General features: G+C 46.9%; 1 protein-coding gene across 1 annotated transcript in view; it reads right to left on the bottom strand.

The window, feature by feature from the left end:
• Window positions 1-233: 233 nt before the first annotated feature.
• Window positions 234-21,149, bottom strand: part of LOC146789754 (BOS complex subunit NOMO1-like) — a 343,657-nt gene continuing 322,741 nt past the window's right edge. Inside the window, exon 31 of the mRNA XM_085632091.1 lies at window positions 234-725. Within this exon, the coding sequence (XP_085488217.1) occupies window positions 594-725 (132 nt within the window). The 3' untranslated portion in view covers window positions 234-593. The remainder of the gene's footprint in view (window positions 726-21,149) is intronic.

The raw sequence follows: 21,149 nt of genomic DNA, 5'->3' as shown, positions 1-21,149 counted from the left end.
TCACTTCAATCCACGCCACTCTACTATAAGCCACTCCACACCAGTCTACGCCACTCCACTCCACTCACTATTCTATGTAACTCCACTCTCCTCTATGCCACCAACTTCTAGCCATGCTGAATAGAAGTCACGCTGCTGTACAACATAGCTAAAAGACTAGATGAGACCTATTGGCTTTGTCAATGTTATTAAATTGAAAATACATAAAAATAAACACCGTGTAAGCCCATGGATAAAAAGGTAATTACGTCACATTTTATTAGAAAGATCAGTTTTGAAGACAAATAGCTGTATCCCGCTTTAATACCATTGGGTGTTTTCCAGTGATGCGAAACAAATAAATTATCTTGAGTGAAGAAATTATTTACCATCAGTCAATTTCATTCTATGTTAAATTACAGAAATAGTGTGAATCCATACAAAACGTAAAAACTGAAAATAGTTTTCTGTTTGAGAAAAAAAGTAAACCAATCGGTATGAAAATGTGTCAAAAAATGCAAGGGTCCAGAGTTCCATCAATACTGAAGTTTGTGCCAGTAAAAACCTCATGGGTCACGTTTAACGTCGAAGAACCTTGACGTGACCACTTTCCATCACGTTCGTCGCGTCTTTTGCCGTTTTGCAAGTCTTTTGGCTTCCTCCGCGCTACTGGAGTCAGAACTCGTCTGTCCGAGGGAGCGAACTCCTTGCAGTCGGTTTGTTAGCTGGAACAGCAAGGGAAGAAGCTGGAAGAGAAGAAGAAATGCTATAGCTTTGGTGTGCTATTCGATTCTAAAAAAAAACATTACATTTTACAACATAATTAGAATTTTACCAGAGACATTATCAGAGCTTCCAACTTCTCAAAAACAATTATGAGGAAAGAGGGTCCGGGGCCTTGGATTGGCGGGGATTTATGCCTAGCATTGCCTAAAGGCCAAATTACAAATTGGGGGGAATTTTACGACCTCTGTGTACACCCATGCCCGCATAGGGATCAAAATTCTGAGTGGGGTGATAATTAGTGGGTGTGTCAAACATCTCACCCCATGTTACATTTAGTCAGGCAAAACCTGTTGGAATTTAGCGGAGAAAAAACATTCTAGGGTATTCATACCATGCAGATTTTGGTGCCGTAACCACCAAAATCCAAATATTATTCCCCAAAAACTCGTAATAAGTTATTTTTTTGCATTCTTTATGTAGAAGTTCAAGGAATGATGCAGAAAAACAAAAGACACCACCGTGTGGGTAGAGCCCAAAAAACACTATACCGGTCCTAAAGTTAATGGAACGCATAAGACTAGCGGTGATGGCTGGAGTACAAAGCAACGTGGCGGTGGGGGACTCAGACACTGAGGAATGGGAACCAAATGTGCAGAAAGGTCTGTGAGGCATCATCTTGGACCCTATAGATCAATTCTCAAACAACCCTATTTTGTACATCTCAGTGATGCACTCATTATGGGTGGGCATCCAAGGAGACCGCCAATGCCTCGAAATATAAATTCTGCCTGATGCAAGTGCAGAGGCCAGCAAATGTCGTTCATGGGTCGAAAGTGTGGGAGCGTCCATGTTGTGTAGTAATACTACCCATAAGTGAAGGGCACTGTCACATTCAACACAGCAACTACAGTATAGCCTACCTGTGGTCACTAGTGGGGCAGACCAGGGCCGTCAAACAGGATGTGAGAAGTATCACAGCCCGAGTTAAAATATTTCCAACAATTCAAGTCATGAATATTTTTTAGTGTGGTCCAATATCAGTCCTGTAGGGATTGAAAAAGGGTGAATTTCATCTTGGATTCCCTCACACCCCTGTCAATGAGTTCGGTACTTTCTTCCCATTCGTCAGCTTCTTAATGTGATCCCAAGAGACGTAATTTTGTTCGTAAATGCAGGAGGAGAGGTTCAGAACGCAGGTGATGTATTAAAAGATTATAAAATCCCAAGATCACCCCGCTTATAAAGTCACCCAGTGCTTGAGACATTGTTGGGTGGGTGAATCTTGGACATGCCAAGGTTGGGGCCCCAAGAGGCTAGTCAGACAGTGGACTAACTGCAAATATTACCACTGCTGTGTATGAGGAAAGTGGTACTGCTGCCGAAGTGACTCAAAAAGCTTCACCTCCCCTGCGATAGAAGTTGGTCATGGGTGTGAAGGCACGCTTGTTCCCAAATCTTCCAATAAATGGGCAGTCCCCCTAAACAGATGCTGGCATAATGCCACAGCGGGGCCATGGCGATCTGTCCTATGCGAACCTGCAATATTTTGTGGGCACGTAGCCAGGTTTACATCATAGTTTGGAGGACAGGATTGGAATGGACAGGTGTGGGTGGCTTATGACTATAGTAGCTGAGGTCCAACCTCGTTATGGGAGTGAATGTTCTATGGAAACCCATAACGGGGTGTCTTTTGTTTAAGCCTACATATAGGCCAACTGTGACAGATGATGCGCCATATAATAGTGCTCTATACTTGGTAGACAAAGGCCTCCACATTTTCTTGTGCTATTAGCTTAGAAATGAGCAATCATTGACCCATACTGCTCCACACGACCACTTTGATTTCACTATCAATCACACATAGCAGTGGTATCTGGCAGTGCTTAGTTTGTCAATGGCAGAGTGCCAGTGCACAAAGGTCTGCTCAGAAGCCTGCGGCAGTGGAACATAATGTCAACATCCTGTGTAGGCTTCAATTCATTTCATGGCTCTTTGATCAACTACCAGACACTTTATTCTCCTTTATTTCACTGTTGCAGGTTCCTGCGTTCTCCCTTTGTGACGGTTTTTCCAACTTTCGCCTACTCAGTCTTTCGTGATCTGTGTTTCGCTTTCTCTTGCTATCACTAAATGTCTGATGTGGAAAAATAAGTGATGTGCCCCCCTACCAGCAGCCACCGGCTCAAATTAAGCACTGGCATCTGGAGAAGTATGGGCAGCATGGCCAGACTTATGTATAACTTGGAGCAACCACCATCTTGAAATCTTGCAACCTACCCCTCAGAGACAGATTAACAGCGATCATATATAGAATTCTACTCAGCTCGTGGCGGTGATAAGAGGACCCAGATTGGCAGAGACCATGTTTTCCAGCCCTCACGTAATGAATACACCTAAATATTGTAATTTGTCTGGCCACCATTGAAACGGAGAGCCCTGGAGAATCAACTTAGTTGGTCCCTGAATAGGTGTTATATATCACACTTGATAAATAGCGTACCCTAGGGTATCATTATGTATCAGGTGCCAGAAATAATATTTTCCTTCCAATAAACTCTGACCCTTGTGCTTACGCCTCTCAAAATAGAAAACGGCCACTAGCAAAGCCAGTAAACCTGTGTTGGCCATCAGCCTTTTGGCTTTGTCAGTGCTCGTTTGGTCTTGTCATGACTTTGGCAAAACTTTATTTTTGGGGAAGTTGCTGGGCCCTCATCAATATAAAACAAAAACTGTCTAAAGGCAAAAATATTCCTGGTATCAAAAGGCAGGCATCGCCATAATAGTCTCTATAACTCAATGGGTTTGCATTGTGCATAGATGTGCTCCTTGTGAAAGGGCAGAATGCCATCATTCACAGTGAAGTTAGCCAATGACTGAAGTGGGGTCATCCCCTGCCCAATACTGTAAGTAGTAATGGATGGTAGAAACGTATGAACAACAAAACAGTACAATGGATAGAGATGGCTGACTGAAAGCCCCTATGAGTAAGTATATTATACATATAATTTTCGCAAAATCAATAGGTCTTGGTTAACGACACACCTAAAAAATAACTGCCCCCCCCAAAAAACAGATTAAACGCAATTGTTTCTGTAGCTGGTGTGGATGACCTCAAGAGGTTTAAACACCCATCCATAATGGGCATCGGCTACAAAAATCTTCTAAAGACAAGCAGGAAACCAACTGTTTGCAAGGGATTCCAGCTCACTTTGTATATCAGCGTGATATTTGCCCTTCACCAAGTGACCATGTGAAGAGAGCTGATATAGTGTGTGACCAGGTCAGTTGGCAAATGTGAATTATGCAAACACGCAAAATTCACAACTCAAATAACTACATTTCCACAGCCACCTAAAGTACTGCTCGTAGGACATATTTGTCCTCCTTTAAAAAGAAATGTGGTTCATGAAGTAGGGAAAGTTTTAACTTCTCCAACTTGCCATAAAAGAAAGTACTTCAAGCTCAGAGCAAAAAAAAAAAATGCACGTAACTCAACAGGGATCTTCAGTCACTGGGTGCTAAACCTCTCTTGGTACCCTCTCCCTACTATCAGACCTTCCTAATGTCTACAACCCCCAGTGTATAGTAAGAGTATAGGCATAGATTAGGCACATGTGCAGTTCATTCAAAATACCCCAAAGTCTAGATATGCAAATCAGTTCAAGCCACTTTCACCAATTCAAGTTCACCCGCTAAGTCTTATGTTGTTACAGCAGAGTTCTTCTGTGCTTTAAGTCTCTTGTTCCGCATACCGTTCGGTCCTCATTCTACCTGCAAACTAAGTGGAGTTTGGATCGTGTGGGTGGTCATACTGCGCATTCTCACCCTTGAGGAAGCAGCTCTTTGTGGTAATATAAAATAAATCCATAGAAGCCGAGGTGTAGATGAAGAAGATGATATTTGATACTTTTTGAAGATGGATTAAAGATGGTAATAATCAAGTAATCAAGACTCCTGTAGATTATGTTGCGAGCCCCACCAGGAGCAGCTCCCTTGCTGCCCAGCCCATACTCTCAACTGACACTCCCCAGGCATCCCAACACTCTGTGACCTCACCACTCATACCAACATTCTACAACATCCACACTGGCTGAGCAGCAAGGACCATGAACTAGGAAAGATGCATTGCATAGAATATAAGATACAACACTCTTGTAACAGCTTGGGCCGGGTCAGAGACCTCACCCAAAACTAAGATGCTGGACAGAATCAGAGCAACATGCTCACTCGGAGGCACTCACCTTCGACAATAGCGGTCCCCGGGTCATTTGTCAGCAGGTCTGTCCCTTCAGCAGTTGTGGTCTGAGGGCTGATCAGGGCTTCTATGTTAGTGGTGATGAGGGGAATCAGATGTTGGCAGCTTTAGCACTAGTCTCTAGGGAATATGGCAGGATGGCAGATGACACGAAACTGCTTGGCACAGTTCTCAGCGGGAACCACTTTGGGGATACTGGTTGAGCACCTCACAAACCAGGTCACTACTGGCTTTGCTCCCTTCTGGTAATTAGCTTCCTGTGGCTGTTCTGCATGATGGAAAGATGCTGGGCTTCTCCACCTGGGCAGTTTCTCACCCTGCTGAGGCATGCACTCTCCTTCCCTCTCTCAGCAGGGAGGCAGCAATCTAGACAGACTCTCTATTCCTCCAGAATAAAGTGAAGCCTTCAGATGATGTCACCTTTAGGAAACTAACTGTCATGCAGACCCTAGTCCTGGTCACTCAGCAGTTCTTTCAGTACTCTGCATAGAGCGCTCTTCTTTGGTGAATAACTTAAAATTGTAACAAAGTGGGGCAGTTTGGCCCCACTTTTATATTACTTTTCAAGAGAGGAAATATGTATCCACTGTTTCAGAACTGGTTTGTGTTGACTCGCTTTCAAATGTCATTTTCTGGATGGTCCACAGGCACATCCTCTGTGCAAGGTGATGGCTCTTACAGCAAGTAGCAATAATGCTAGCTTCAAGGAGTATCCAAAACAAAGGCACAGTGAAGTGTGATATCTCTGCACCTGCTATCATCAGCCTTCCTGAAGCAGTAATGCATGAGAGAAAAAAGGGCTGGCCCTGCCTAGAAACCTTTTTACCTGGAACAATAGAAACTGCAGCCCCAACCATTTACTAGGTGACAGTGCTAAAAAACTAATTAGCAGTCATTTGCTAACAAGAACCTCATTGAATTTCTTATGCAACCCGGTTTCCATCTTTCCTCACAGCAGTGTCCCACCCTCCAGCTGCAGGAATGCAGTCAATACACTTCCACTGTGTGAGGATGCTGAATCCACCCTCCATCGAGGCAAGCTAATTTAGGGGTCATGCAAAATGGATTCCACTGGTTCCTGTACTCAGACTCCCATCACACACACAAAAAACTCTACAACCATACATGTGCTACACACTCAAGGCACACATATGTGCTCTGCGCACATGCTCAGGAGGTCCGTAAAAGGTCTGGGCTTTACGTTAAAATGGCTCTTTATGTCAGAGGTATCAGTAGAATTCACTTTCTCCTGACACTCAGCATAAGTTATATACATACTAAAGATTCACAAAAACCTGGTATGTTCCCACCACTGGTTTATGTTCCCTGGGTTATTGACAGCAGTCCTATGCCCACTTTGCGTGCCCCTTGAAGTCACAGAACAAGTTCTTGACCTTGCATTACCAGGGGCAAGCCTACGCCTCCGAGCACACACACTAAACTAGTGTGAAGCAAGGGCCAAACAAAGTTAGGATACCTGTTTCACATTTGGTTGGGCACTCCGGGCAGCGATAGATGCCAGTTTACCATGGAGTAGACATTCCCCACCCCAGTACACATTTATGCATTGCAAAACCACAGGAATCATTTTTTACTTTTTAATTCACGGTTTCTTTTTTAATTTACAGCAGACGCCTATCTTGAAGTAGTAAATTAAATGAAAACAGCGTGCTTAATTTACAAGAGCGAACCAACAGCAAATTGCATCCTACAGACCCGCCAAAAATAAATTAAAAAATAAAACAGAAGAAAACAGGGAGTGTAAAAAGCAACGGTGGAGTGGGCAGAGGTGTGGGGTGGGTAACCACCATCAAGCGGCGGAAGCAACGGAGACCAAAGGGGAGGGGAAAACGAAGTAGTTGGGTTAAAAAAAGTTTAAAAGCTGAATGTGAGAAAGGAAGCAGCTCTCGGATGTAGAGCCATGGAAGGGTACAAGTCATCCAATCAAAAGGAAGGTATAGAAGCTACGCTCTAGGGGAAGAGACAAACAAGGAGGAAAGCCATCAAATTGGAAGCAAAATGAGAATGACAAGAATGCAAACCAATAGTAAGCTATGGGCTGACCCAAAGCCCATTCTACAACTATACAAAATATGTCAGACACCAGACAGCTAAAAGCAGTCTGCTGGCGAGACCTAAAAAGAACAATGTCCTGTAGGGGATTAGCAAACAACCAGCGTAAATGATATTTCCATGCCCAAAAGCAAACATATAGGACAGTTTTGTGAAAGTCTTTTGCTGTTGGAAAGGAATCTCATATTTCTCTATTTTGCTGAAGGGGAAATGCGTCTGTAGAACGATAGGAGTTACGTAGGAGAAGCGGCCCTTAAAATCTATGTGAATGGCAAATGGACCTGCCTGTATGGGCCACCAAAAGTATCAACTGCTCCCTTTGCTACAATTCACCTCTTCGAAGATTTCCATAAAGAAATGGCCTCACATTGTTCTAGTGCTTTGAAACGGACAAGGTGACATATAGGATGTCCCAAAAAAATCCTAAATAAATGCACTGATTAGAAGGAAAATACAGAGTAAAATACATATGGTATGTCTAAATTAGGTGCTACTTTGTTAATCCAGTTGCGATGGGATTAGTTCAACAATGGACATTTTGAATCATCTGGGTTCTTTCGTTCAGAATTGGACACCTCTGGACCTTTGGCATAAATAATAATTTACCTTTTGAAACAGCAGGTTTTATGTTTGTAAAATGTGTACGCAATGAATTTAGGACGTCAGGAACGTTTTAACACAAGTTAGATGCACCCACAATCAAGACCATGCAGACCTTTCTATTTTACCGATATACTGCCAGAGAAAAAAGGATTTCTGAAGGAAAATTCAAATAGAAGTGGAATAAACGAAAAACTTTCAGAAATCTGGATCCACAGTTAAAGTGCATAAAATAGTTGAAGCTGTGTCAAGAACAAAAGGACGCAGATTTCGTGGAAAAATCTGAACTGGATAAAGTACTGCCAGTACAAATCATTAAATTAAAAGTATATTCATAGGAGGGTGTAGAACAAAATGAAATACCTCCGGTAGTTTTCTTTCCAAAAGAATTTACAGTAACAGAATACAAAAAAATGCAGGTTTTTTTTCAAAGCAGAATCTAGAAAGATACATGCAAATGTACTGGACCCAGCGGCTCCTAATGGACAACAGGTCTCTGCATAGTGACCTGGTATATTCCAGAATTTACTGTTCCCAACACCGAGTTCAATCATTCACCAAGACCTTCTTCACACTCACCAAGCCATAAAATACAATTTGATCTATGACAGAAAGTGCAGACCAAGGCCCATTTTTCTCAGGGCCTGAAACATTAAAATTAATTGACGTGTTTTTGTTGCATCCAATCAAAACATAGAAATCAGTTTGTCAACTGTACTTGTATAGGCCATTCACCTATGAAGATATCGAAGGTTTTAATGGGGGCGTGGCTTGATGGAGTAGGGAGCTCAGATCTGCGCTCCCGGTGGCGAGCCCCCCATCCGGTGCCATCCTGAATATGTTAGCTGAGCCTGATGGGCCTAATCCGCTACATTAGATCCTGGGGACAGAATGTGACCCTGCTCTGCAGGCTGAGAAGCTGTTGGGAGAGCCGGGGGAGCCCGATGCAGCGGTGAAGAGCTGACGGGTGACTGGGGCAAGATGGCGCCAGCAGCTCCAGTCTAGGCTGCATTCTGACTGCTTCCGGGGAGATTGATGGCTTGGGGTCCCCTGGGGGGCATCGCCAGATCGAGAGCTTTCTCAACTGAACTTTGCCCACCCAAGTGCTGCAAAGAGTGCCGGTGGGGGACCGAAGCTTGAGGGAGGCCTCCCGCCGGATGCTCTGAGGATCGAACCGCAGACCAATGGGGGGAGCTCCCCGAGAGATACTGGGCCACAACAGCAGACTTGGCGACCACCGTGGGGAGAGGCAACCGCCCCCTTACAAGTGGAAACCGTGGGCCTATCCAGACAGGAAACCCCTGAACAGGAGAAGTGTGGGGGCCTGCAACGGCCCCTGGAGCTGGAGGTGGACAGTGCTCTCAGGTGAACGCGCAGGGACCCGCCGGAGGCCCTGGCCTGATTGCGGGAGCTGGGCGTCGGTCCTCTCCTCTTGCCCTACAGGCCGCGGGCATAGGGAGGGGCAGAGCGGAGGCCTGCGAAAGAGGCCGGGAGTGGCAGCCCTGAGCCCCTGCGCCGAGATGGACTGGCCGAGCTTGGGGTTCAGAAGAGCAGATTATCGAGACTGGTGGGACAGGGGGGGTGCCCCTCTCCCCCCCCCCACGCAAGAGAGCACAGAGTTAGAAGGGGCCCATACAGACTGGCAGAGAGAGAGAGAGATCGGATTGAGGTCTCTCTTCTGAGGGAGACCCAGACGGTGAATCAAAGAGAAGGAGGCAAGCTGGGAATGGGGTGACCCCCTGGAGGTGGTGACCGGTGAATATGAGCACCTACCCTTGCCCTAAAAGCACGTTGTGGGGACATCTGGAACCCATGGTGGGGAGGAGGAGACTGCAAGGCCTGGCTGCAGCGGCGGTACCAGGAGAGTTGCGCCACCCTTTGGAAGCCCCAAAGAGAAGATTCGGAGATAGGATACAGACAGGGACGACCGACTGAGGAGACCCATGCTACGGATCGTCTCTGTCCTGAAGGCCAGTGGAGGGTGCCACAGAGAAAAAGCACTTAAGATCCCGGAGAGGATTGGGCCGTTGCTGTGAGGAGACACCACCCAAGATTTGCAACACAATGGGGAAAACCACAGGAAAGCGAGACCCTGAACCCTCAGACTCCACACCGGAAAACACTGAGAGGCCTGATTGAGGGGGAAGCTCGGCCGCACAACACAATAGGTACCCTCAGATAGGACTTGGGACTCCTAAGGGCGGATCACCGCCGCCTGGCGGAACGATTTACCACCAATGAGAGTGCCACAGAAGGCATAGGGCTGACGCTGACTTCAACGGTGGGCAGGCTAGCGGTGCTGGAGGCACAGGTATACACCCGCGAGCTCAGGGATGAATGTGCGGAAACCAGATCACGCCACAACAACCTGAGAATCGTGGGACTCCCCAAAACCAGAAGGTAACAACGTGGTCAAATACCTGGAGAAGTGGATTCGGTAGGAGGTAGCGGAGGCGGGTCTCTTCAGATTTCGCATTAGAGTGTGCCCATAGAGTCCTGGTAAGACCCCTCCCCCAGGGAGACCCCCATATCCACTGGTGGCAAGACTGCAGTTTTATAAAGATCGGGATCATATGCTTTGTCGAGCCCAGCAGAAGGGCCAGCTAGTGGTGGACAACAGCAAGGTCAGAATATTTCCAGACTTCGAGGGAGGTCCAGAAGCAGCATGCATCCCATCTGGCGGCAACGAGAAAGCTACATCAAATGGGAACCCAGTACACTATGTTGTTCCCAGCGAGGCTTAGGGTGGTGACCACAGTAGACACACAATTCTTCAATACGCCCCAAAAGGTGTGGGACTAGATCGATCAGCAGTAACCTGTGGAAGCAGGACTGGAAGCCACAGAAGCGACATGAGAGGAAGATGGGTCAACAAGGGGAGAGATGGGGCAGAAACGTGGCTGCCCCTTCTCGGTCTGAGAAAAAGCAGGAAAGGGACAAAGTGGTGGCGGCGCCTCTGCAACTGGGGAGACGTCCTCATTGACTGGAGAGGAATCCAAAGATTCGGAAGCGGACCACAGCTCCAGTATGATGGGGGGCCTCAGCCAGGGGCTCCCAGAGGTGACCCCCGGAACGGCGGATGACATCATCTGAACACTGTCCTGACTCGCAAGTACTAGAGAGGGGGGAGGCAGGGGCGCATGGGCTGAGATGAGAGTACAGCGGCTGGGTCTCTGAGGCCTGCACTTACTTTGGACACATGGAACACTGGATGGGGAGGCCGAGGAGATTTGCTAGGCCTCCACTTACGCATCTTACATGGACATCCACGAATATTTTCCTAGTTGCATAATTGCGCAAAGCTTGGATGGGGGAGGACCACTCACTTGTCCTGGGGTGTGGAAGTTGGGGGGGTTACAAGGTTATTAGTTGGGGAAACTGCAGGAGACGCATACCAGAAAATGACACGCTAGGAGATAATAGTGGATTCCAATCTCCCTTACCAATGGGCATCCAAAGAAAGGGAGCAGTCCAGTCCTTATCGGATCTACACCGATGGATAATGCCACAACATAAAATCATTACCTGGAACACAAGGGGAATGCATTCCATGAGCAAGCCTTATAAAATATTCTCCTATTTGAACAGGCAGGGGTCCATATTGCTCTCCTGCAAGAAACACATCTTCTAGCTTCCGAGGGGGCCGCCCTGCGACGCAGATCGAGGGGTCAGGCATACTACACCTCACACTCTGCATTCACTGGGTGGTGGGGGTGTTGATCTGGATTAGAGAGGGAGTCCTCTTCCAGCACACAGTAGACTTAGTAGGCCTAGAGGGTCGATATGTGGTGGTCACTGACAGATTAGATGACCAAGCTATTGCGATAATCAACATCTATGGGCCTAACATGGACCGGAGTATTTCTGGCCAGCCTGTCTGGCAAGTTGGCGCCCTACCTGCTTCATTTCACAATCCTTGTGGGACGACTTAAATTGTGTAGCTGGCCCACTGCTGGACAGATCACATCCCCCGCTAAGACACTCCTGTCAACCGCATAGCGCAGACCTTAACAGAGTGGCAAGGTAGATGGGGGTTACTGGACACTTGGGAGACATATGCACCCGACGGTTAGGGACTAATTTTATTTCTCACACTTGCATGACCTTGATGTATGGCTGGACACCTTCTTGTGCTCATCGGAAGTCCATGCCTTAGCTCAAGGAGAATAATACTTGACACACATGATATCAGACCATAACCTGGTCCTTATGGCTAGGGTGAGGTGTGGAGACACCTCAACAGCCCATTCCTACCAAAAAAAAGCGATTTGGAAGATAAACCTGGGACATCCAACAATAAAGGAAAGGAGCTTTTTAAAATCGTTAAAGCTTTCTCCAATCCAACGTCCATTATCAGAGATCTCCCGCCATCAATAGAACGGACATCTGGCAGATTTCTTACATGAAAAAATTGTGACTATACAAGAATTCCTTCCAGAGGGGGCCTCAAAATATCTACTTGTACTTGATAGACCCAGCTGTGGAGCCGGCCGCCGGATAAACCTCCACTCTCCTGCAATTACCCCAGCTACCGCTAGAAGTATTCCTGGGTATTATTAAGGGTCTTAAGTCATGTTCTCCTGCTGATCCTTGTCCAGCTCAACTGTTGGCCACTGTGGCCACGTCTATTAATCCTGTTAATAAGATTCTTAATACCTCACAGTCAGCTGGCCGTTTGCCTTCCATTTGGAAACACGCTCAAATCCTTGCGCTATTAAAGAAACCTTCAGCGGACCCTAATGTTCTAGCTAACTACAGGCCCATATCTTTACTTCTGGTCTTCTCTAAATTACTGGAAACATATGTGAACACAGTCATTTCGGACTATGTGGAAAAAAACAACCTTTGGCATATTAGTCAGTCAGGCTTCAGAGCTAACTATAGCACAGAAAAGGCATTGCTGGAGGTCACAGAACACATAAAAGAGAGGTTAGACCAGGGGGTAGAGCAATTCTAGTATTATTAGACTTGACGGCGGCCTTTGATACGGTCCCGCATGGCAGGCTCCTCAAAAGGATTAAAAAGCTTGGAATCGGCGGCTATGCGTTTGTTAAAGTGGCTGGCCTCTTTTCTTGAGGACAGAAGTCAGAAAGTTTGGATGCCTCCCTTTGTGGCCACCATACCCAGTTTGAAAGTGGGGTTCCCGCAGGGCTCGGTATTGAGCCCTACACTTTTCAATCTGTATATGTCCCCACTTGCATCATTGGCAAAAGCATGCAGGACTAAAATTTCAAACGCCGACGATAACCAGTTGCTTTTTACCAATGAAAAGGGGGCAGACTTTGAGGGTGAGATGATCAGAATATGCCTGGTTGACGAGGAATCAATTGAAGTGTAATCCTGAGAAATCGGAGATTATCTTTTTTGGCTCACCTCCCTCGGAAGAGTGGAGACTCTGGTGGCCTGGGGATATGTCACCACCACCCTCGGCTCAAATCACGGTCAAAGATCTGGGCATCTCTATCGATATCGCTCTCTCGATGAGATCTCAAGTCCAGTCGTTAGTTGGTACCTGGTTTGGCCTACTGTGAATGCTGAGGAAATTTCTACCCCTGCTATCACAGAATATGAGGAAAACGGTTCTCCAGGTTACCTCTAGACTGGACTATGCAAATGTGTGGTACCTGGGTTTTACCCGAGTATCTTCTCAACCGCTTGCAGGTAGTTCAAAATGCAGCTGCAAGATCAGTGCTTATGCTTAATCCCAGGAAGCTTATGCCCCCTCACCTCAATGCTTTACACTGGCTCCCAGTGAGAAAGAGGATTAGATTTAAGGATTTGATGCTGTTTTTCAAAGCTTTAACAAGGTATGGGTGCTGGCTATCTCAGAAAGAGAGTATCCCATTACACGCCTTCCAGTACGCGGAGGTCTTACCTAAATGGCCTGTGCTCGGTTCCCAGGATACGCAGAGCCCGATCTGGGGGAAGATCCTTTAGGTTCCTGGGAGCCCAAGCCTGGAACCTGCTCCTGTTGACCCTCAGATCTATAACCGACCTGGCTTTAAGAAACAGTTAAAAACCTGGCTATTCTGTAACAAGGGGTACTTGGAAAGGTAGATGGGGACCATTAGCGCCGGGACACTCGTGCTGAGTAGCCATGCACTCTATAAATGCGCTCATGCATTCATTCAATACTTGACACACACAATATCAGACTATAACCCGGTCCTGCTACGGTTGGGGGGACGCCTCAACAGCCCATTCCTACCAGGCGCCTCAAACTGGAGGCGCTGGTGGACCAGGTCTTTCTCGAAGACACTAAAGGACACATAACCCAATACTTTGCAGAAAATGCTGATACAGCCTCGTCCAGACTGACTGAATGGGACACCTTTAAGGCCGTAATTCGGGGTCAGTGCATGGCGACATCCATTGGAGTTCACCACACATTGGTGAAGGACATGGAGGAGGCAGACCGAGAACTATGGACCTTAGAGAGACAGAGACTGGGACACCCGGAGCTGCAGCAGGAGCTCCTTGATGCTAAGGAGAGGGTGGCCATTCAAGAGGAATGGTTGAGGTGTTTTGATTATGAAAAATATATGGAACAGACCCATGCAGAAAGGGATAGAGCGGGCTCCCTGTTGGCTTGGTTGGCCAATCCGACCCATAGGGGCACACAAATAGAGGACTATGTCAGACATTGCCTGCATAGACAGGAGGAGATCAATGGGAGGTTTCTGTATTTTTATGCAGCCAAATACAAGAACGCGGAGGGACAGGGGAGAGGGCAATGGAGGACTTCCTTGCTCCACACACCCTCCCATACTTGACAGAAGAGAATAAGGAGACATTGGGGCAGACATCACTGTACAAGAAGAGAGGGCGGCCATTAAGGGGCTTGCCAGGTACAAAACCCCGGGAACGGACGGTCTTCCTGCTGAGTTCTATGCCTCACACATAGAGGAACTGGCTCTGAGACTGGTGGGGATGTTCGAGGCGGCCAGAGAAGAGGGTGCTCTCCCCCGTCCCACTGCTCAAACCGGGTAAATCACCATTGGACTGTAAAGCGTACAGACCATTAGCGACGCTTAATGTGGATTTTAAAATACTGAGCAAGCCACTAGCAGCGAGGGATTTACCATTTATGACCACCCTTATACACCTGGACCAGGCAGGGTTAATCCCGGGCCGCAACACAGCCCTTAATATAAGACGACTGCTTTCCATAATAGAGGCACAAGGGCGCTGGGGGAGCTATCTTCACGATTGACATAAAAAAGGCCTTCAATAGCCTCGACTGGGTGTTCTTATATGCGGCTATGGAATGTATGCAGATGGGATGGGGCTTCTTGCGATGGGTTAGGCTACTCTATGCAGATCCCCTGGCTAGGGTTCGAATGGGCCTCACGATATCGGAGCAGGACGGGGTGGAGAGGGGACACGACAGGGGTGCCCCCTTTCCTCCTTGATGTTCACCCTGGCCATGGAGCCGCTGGCATGCCTTGCTCAGACAGGTGACAGATATCGAGGCCTGCAGCTAGAGGGGCATACCCATCACATTGGGTTGTATGCTGACTATTTATGACTGTTCCTGGACAATCTGGGAGGGGAACTGCAGGGCCCCAGAGAAATGATGGCTGAATTTGAAGCGGTATCAGGGCTTAAAATCAACTGGCAGAAATCTTGACTCTTCCCACTGACGGAGGGCAGAGACCCACCTGTTGGGCTGGGCGATCTCTTGTGGGAGCCCAGCAGCCTAGGATATCTGGGAGTCAAGATCTACCACTCCCATCCTGACTTCCAGGAAGGTAACATAGGGGCTTATCACAAAGTCCCTAAAAGCCAGCATGAGCTTTTGGGGGACTCTCCCCCTATCAGTTGCGGGTAGGGTAGCTCTTCTAAAAAATGGTGGCTCTTTGGCGGCTACTGTACTCCTTCACGATGCTGCCCATATGGATACAGAGAGCACGATTCCTTATGACGTCCTTTTATCTGGGGGACGGGCAGTCTGCAGGTGGCACTGGCAACAATGAAGCGCCCAACAGGAGAGGGAGGACTTGTAGTCCCCGACTTTGAGTCATATTACCTTGCGGGACAACTACAGTGGTTCACTCAATGGCTGGCGGGAAGAAAGATGCAGGGAAGGGAGATGGGGTTATTTGTCCCAGACCTAGACGTGCTCTTGCGAATACTACTGAAAGTTGGTTGGATGCCACGAGGGGGCACAAGTGAGCTAGAGGTAATGCATCGCTGCTGGGGAAGTTGTCTCCAGAAAACACACAGCCAAGTCCCTTACTCACCGGACCTCCCTCTAGCGACGGTAAGAATCCTGCCACTCGGGGGACAGCGGAGGGGCTTAGAGAACTGGATACAGGCGGGAGTGACTAAACTGGGGGACCTGACCAGGGAGGGGGAGCTTCTCCCATTTGAGGAGTTTCAGGCAGAGTGGGACATTCCCCAGGGCACTTTCTACTCTACAGAGCAGTAATAGCGGCCATCAGACGACATTGGGGGATGGGCACCTCAGAACCCAAACACCACTCCACTTATTGATATATAGGCACAGCGGGAGGGGAAAATCACAATGGTCACATTCCTCTATTGAGCGACTGACAAGGACTCCCTACAGCCATTGACAACATAGAGGGAACTATGGGACACAGCATGAAAGGGACAAAGTGGTGGCAGCGGTTGAGCCACAAGATCTCGAGAAACGCCTGATTTAGATGAATTCATTTCTATGTCCTTCATTGGGCATATCTGACCCCGGAGTGCATCAACAGATACTTCTGTAGGGAAGATGCATGATGCCTGCGCTGCGGAGAACTCGGGCGGGAATGCTGCACATTATTTGGGATTGCCCAATATTACACACTTATTGGCAAGAGGTCACATCAAAAGTGGTGAAAGCAACTGACAGAGTGTTTCCCTGCATGCCGGCTCACTGCCTCCTTAGTTTATTCCCCACAATTCTAAAACGAGGGTCACTGCCAGGTTCCTGGACCTGGCTTTTATACTTGCCAAATGGGAAATAACGAGGCTTTGGAAGGCACCCGGGTGGCCCCGGATCGACATATGGAAAAGGGAACTAGAAAACTGGGTGAGCAGTAAGGGTAGAGTGATACTCAGGAATGCACATAGGGGTATAGGCACAGTTGAAAGGCCCAGAGCCTGGGAAGCTCTGGTAGATGGCATGAGAGACCCAGAGCCAGACTCAGTCAAATCTTCGCCACTGACACAATCCCCAGCGGGGAGCCCAACACTCCAGGGCACTGGGGAGGAGCAAGTAATAGCAGAGTAAAAAAAAAAAAAAAAAAAGGGGTGCCCTAAGGCAATCAAAGAGAGGGTGAAGGGAGACAGCAGTGGGCTGAAGGATGGACAGAGCTGTGCCCTCACATGCAACTAAATCCCAGATGCGACTTGCAGAGGGGAACGGGAGGGGGTTATTAAGGGGAAGGTTAATTTAGACGTCATCAAGCAAGAGTAACACTAAAACTTGTAATATTTATAGGCATAAGGGGTAGATGAGAAGATGATAATTACGGTATTGGTGTATGAACTGACAATTGACTAAAATGCAATAAAATAAGTTACTAAAAAAAAAAGCTATCTACAGCTTTATCTAGTACTTTACAAGGAATAAGCACAGTTTTGCTAGGACTTTTGTCTCAAAATTCAGAAGGGCTAAGGATCTATCCTACTCACAAACCGGCAGGGCTTCCCTTCTATGCATATCTGTTTATATCAGTCCTGCAGTCACTAATGTCATTAGCCCTTACAATGAACTTCACAAAATACTGTAAGCAGATGGTCTGTTAATTTACAAGTGATGTGTTTGGAAAAAATCCAGCGGCCTAGAGTGGCCCTACAGGTTTGAAGTGCTCTGCCGTATGGGGCTCGGAACTCATTTTTAGCAGCACATTTGGTTGTTGTACAGTGCACCAAGTGCTAGGCTTCGGGTCAATGGTCAGTACTCGCAAACCATCCCCAATGCTAGGGGCACGTGTCAGGGCTACCCCTCTCCCCGCTTATTTTCACCCTGGCGATCGAGCCCCTTGCATGTTTCTTTTGGGACTTTCATTACGAACATGGGATCCGTATAGGGGCAGGCCTCTGATATGCAGATGATATAGTACGGTATATTCAGAGGCCTGGTGACAATGTCGCCCTGGTCATTAGAGAGGTTATTTGGTTCGGCGGTCACTTGGGGCTCCATATTAACTGGAATAAGGCTGAAGTTTTTCCCTTGACGGATGCTACAACTCGTACGTCCCTGGGGTAACCCTGACATGGAGCGTGTTGAACCTTGGATACGACTGCCTTTGTCCATTCTGCAAAAATAACTATTGATGGACGGAATGCAGAACAAATCAAAACATTCACCCCCAGTCAAGAGATCTGGGTTAAATCCATCATTCTTTTGATCACCATGCCAACCCAGTTTAGACCTGGCCATATGCAAATCAGTCTTGACCCTGTGCCTCATGGGAACAGTCCAGCCCGAACTGCCAAGCCAGGTCCTCCCTGGACCGGAAACAAGCATCCTTGGACCGGTTTCGGGGTATCACCCCTCTTCAGCCATGATAGCTTGATTCCAGTTGCATGGAGAGCACGGGACTCACGTCTGAGCATACCAGTCCCACTCGGGGTGACAAACGCAAAAATACCTATTGATGGAAGAAATTTAGAACAAATCAAAACATTCACCCCCAGTCAAGAGATCTGGGTTAAATCCATCATTCTTTTGCTCACAATGCCATCCCAGTTTAGACTTGGCCATATGCAAATTAGTCTTAGGATGCTTGTTTCCAGTCCAGGGAGGACCTGGCTTGGCAGTTCAGGCTTGACTGTTCCCATGAGGCACAGGGTCAAGACTGATTTGCATATGGCTGGGTTCAAACTGGAATGGCATGGTGAGCAAAAAAACGATGGATTTAGGCCCAGATCTCTGTACTGGGGTGAATGTATGACATTGTTCTGCATTCTGTCCATCAATAGTTCTTTTTGCATTTGTCCATTCTGAGCGTATCTCGATTATTAAGATGGTTGTATGGTTGTGCTTCCGAAATTTTCATATCTCTTTACCAATATCCCGGTCAGAATTGCGGCAACCATTTTTAAGCAGATGCGGCAAACATATAGTAGTCTGTTCTGGGGAGGTAAACAGCTGCGTCTCTGATGGGGTGTGCTGACCCACCTATGAGGGCCGGCAGTCTGGCGGTACCCGACTTGCAGGTCTAATTATTTAGTGGCTCAGACAAGCGCACTATATTAAATCATGACTTCTGTGTACCAAGGTGCCAAAACATACCCGGATCGAGCAAAATATCATGCATCCCGAGCCTAAATTGAGTGTTCTTTGCAAGTACTAATTGTTGTGCACAGGTATGAGAGGCCCTTCTTACAATTTGTCATCAACTTATACACTTTAAATTCCTACACTGTCTCTACATCAGTCCAAGCGCTTAGCCAAATTTGCAGTGGCCTCCCAAGTGCCCTGTTTGAAATGCAATTCTATTAATGTGAGTTCTTGCATGTCGCATGGGGCTGCCCTAGGATTATTGAGTACTGGTTCAGGGTGTTCTGTCTACTGAGTGACATGGTGGGCACTGTTCTACCCCATTCTCCAATTGGTGCCTTGCCGTGTGCTCCCATAGACGCTCTTAAGAGACAGCAGCAATCTGCAGCAATGGCATTGGTACTGGCTAAAGAAGAGTGGCTCTTCATTGAATGCAAAAAGTGATTCCCAAACATGACCACTGGTTGCGTAATATGATAGATCATAGTGACCACACTGAAATATAAGCTCAGGAGCTGCATCCCGTATCCCGCCTCAAGACTTTTGGGATCCTGTTCAAACATATTCATTGCAGCAGGCTGAATCCAAAACCTCCTCAAAGGAGAGTGTAGCGGTCCCCAATTCCTGCACATTGCAGTCTTACTGTCAAGTTAATACTACTGTCTATAGTTGTCTATCACTGACTCACCACAAATTATTGTACAGTTCATAATGGTTCAGCTCCTGTGATTATCTTTACTACCATCTATATTCTTACTGTACACCGAGTTTTATATTGATATATATTGGTTTGGCTTATGTACAATAAAATTTAATAAACAAAAAAAAACCATCCACTGGCAGGCCATTAAGGCCATTAAGAAAAGGAATCCTTCAAGTCTTCAACTGGGATACAGAGTGTGAGAGACCTCCACTTTAAGGGCATCCTTGTCTACCATGCAGCAATGTGACGCCATCTCTTCCCCAATAAAACCAAGCAGATGAGTCCTCCCGATCATGTCTTGTTGAGTAAAGTGCCTCAAGGTGAAATGCAAAAACAGGCACTATTGTCTCATTCTCTATTCTTATATATTCTTCTTTGGCCTCTACCACACCACCCAGAGTAGCCGCTCCTTATGTCTGTTAAGCAAAGCACTGAGCTTCTCAGAATTCATAAAGGTACTTCTGTGCGGTAATATTCTCTCTTCAGGCTTCAGTAGGTGCCAATGTGCGAAATACCATTCTCGCTAACCTTGATTACTCCCTTATTATTGTATCCCCTCCCATAAGGCATTGTTACTTTAACTCCAACAGACTCTCCAAAGCCTCTCTCATTACTCTTCTCCTCTCCCTAACGTTTACAAACTACACGAGATGGCCAGTCCCCTTAAAGCAATCTTGAATGCTTCTCATGCCATGACTTCAGAGCACACTATCCCAACGTTGTCTTTAAATTAACGATGTATGGTTTCCTTCAGTTTGTCTAATACAGACATTTTACATAAGAATTCCCATTGATCTAATCTCCACTGCTGGGAACCACACCTATCCCTTTCCCTGAGACACCACCCATAAAGGAGAATGGCTCATATGCACCTCACCAGAAACCAAACATGTTGAAGCTTAAAACACTCATGTCATCTGTGACTCTAAGCAGCTAGGCAGAAATCCATCCTGAAGAAGGTTCTATGAACCCTGGAGAAGTATTAGTATTGCATATCTCCAGGGTGTCCTTCCACTACACATCCACCAGACCCAATGCATTGGCTAATTTGACAATTGTGAGGGACTCTTTATGAGCACACTCTCACTCAGATCTATCCATTTCCACGACAGCACTAAATACACATCCCCTGCAATGATAAACAGTCTTTGAGAGAGCTTCAGTATAGTTGACCGTAGCCTATCGAAACAACACACTAGACTGCTGGTCAAGATGAAGGATCAGAATGACGTGTTCCCCACCCCAGGTAACATTTACTATAACAGGATTGGGAGGTAGATTCTTCATTAAATGGAGCCCATTGGACATCCTCCTGCATAATTAGTTATGAACAAAAAAAGTAGCAGGGCACTCAAGGGTGCAGTTAATGTTATAAGATCTCCAACTACAGAGATAAAAAGTATGGGGCCAAACGCCTCATAAAAGTCTCTTGCTTCCTCGCTCGTGGGTATTCCTAAAAAGGATGGCAACCCTCACCCACTTTCAGTGGCATGCTTCAGCACTGGGTACCTCTAAGATACAACCATCCTAATGGAGTGTACTGAGCGTCATTGAGAGGTCTGGATGGGTTA

This window comes from Triturus cristatus, chromosome 10 (genome assembly GCF_964204655.1).
Source record: "Triturus cristatus chromosome 10, aTriCri1.1, whole genome shotgun sequence".
Classification (NCBI taxonomy): Eukaryota; Metazoa; Chordata; class Amphibia; order Caudata; family Salamandridae; genus Triturus; species Triturus cristatus.
Note: the sequence above shows the minus strand (reverse complement) of the source record. Positions and strands in the feature narration are given on the sequence as shown.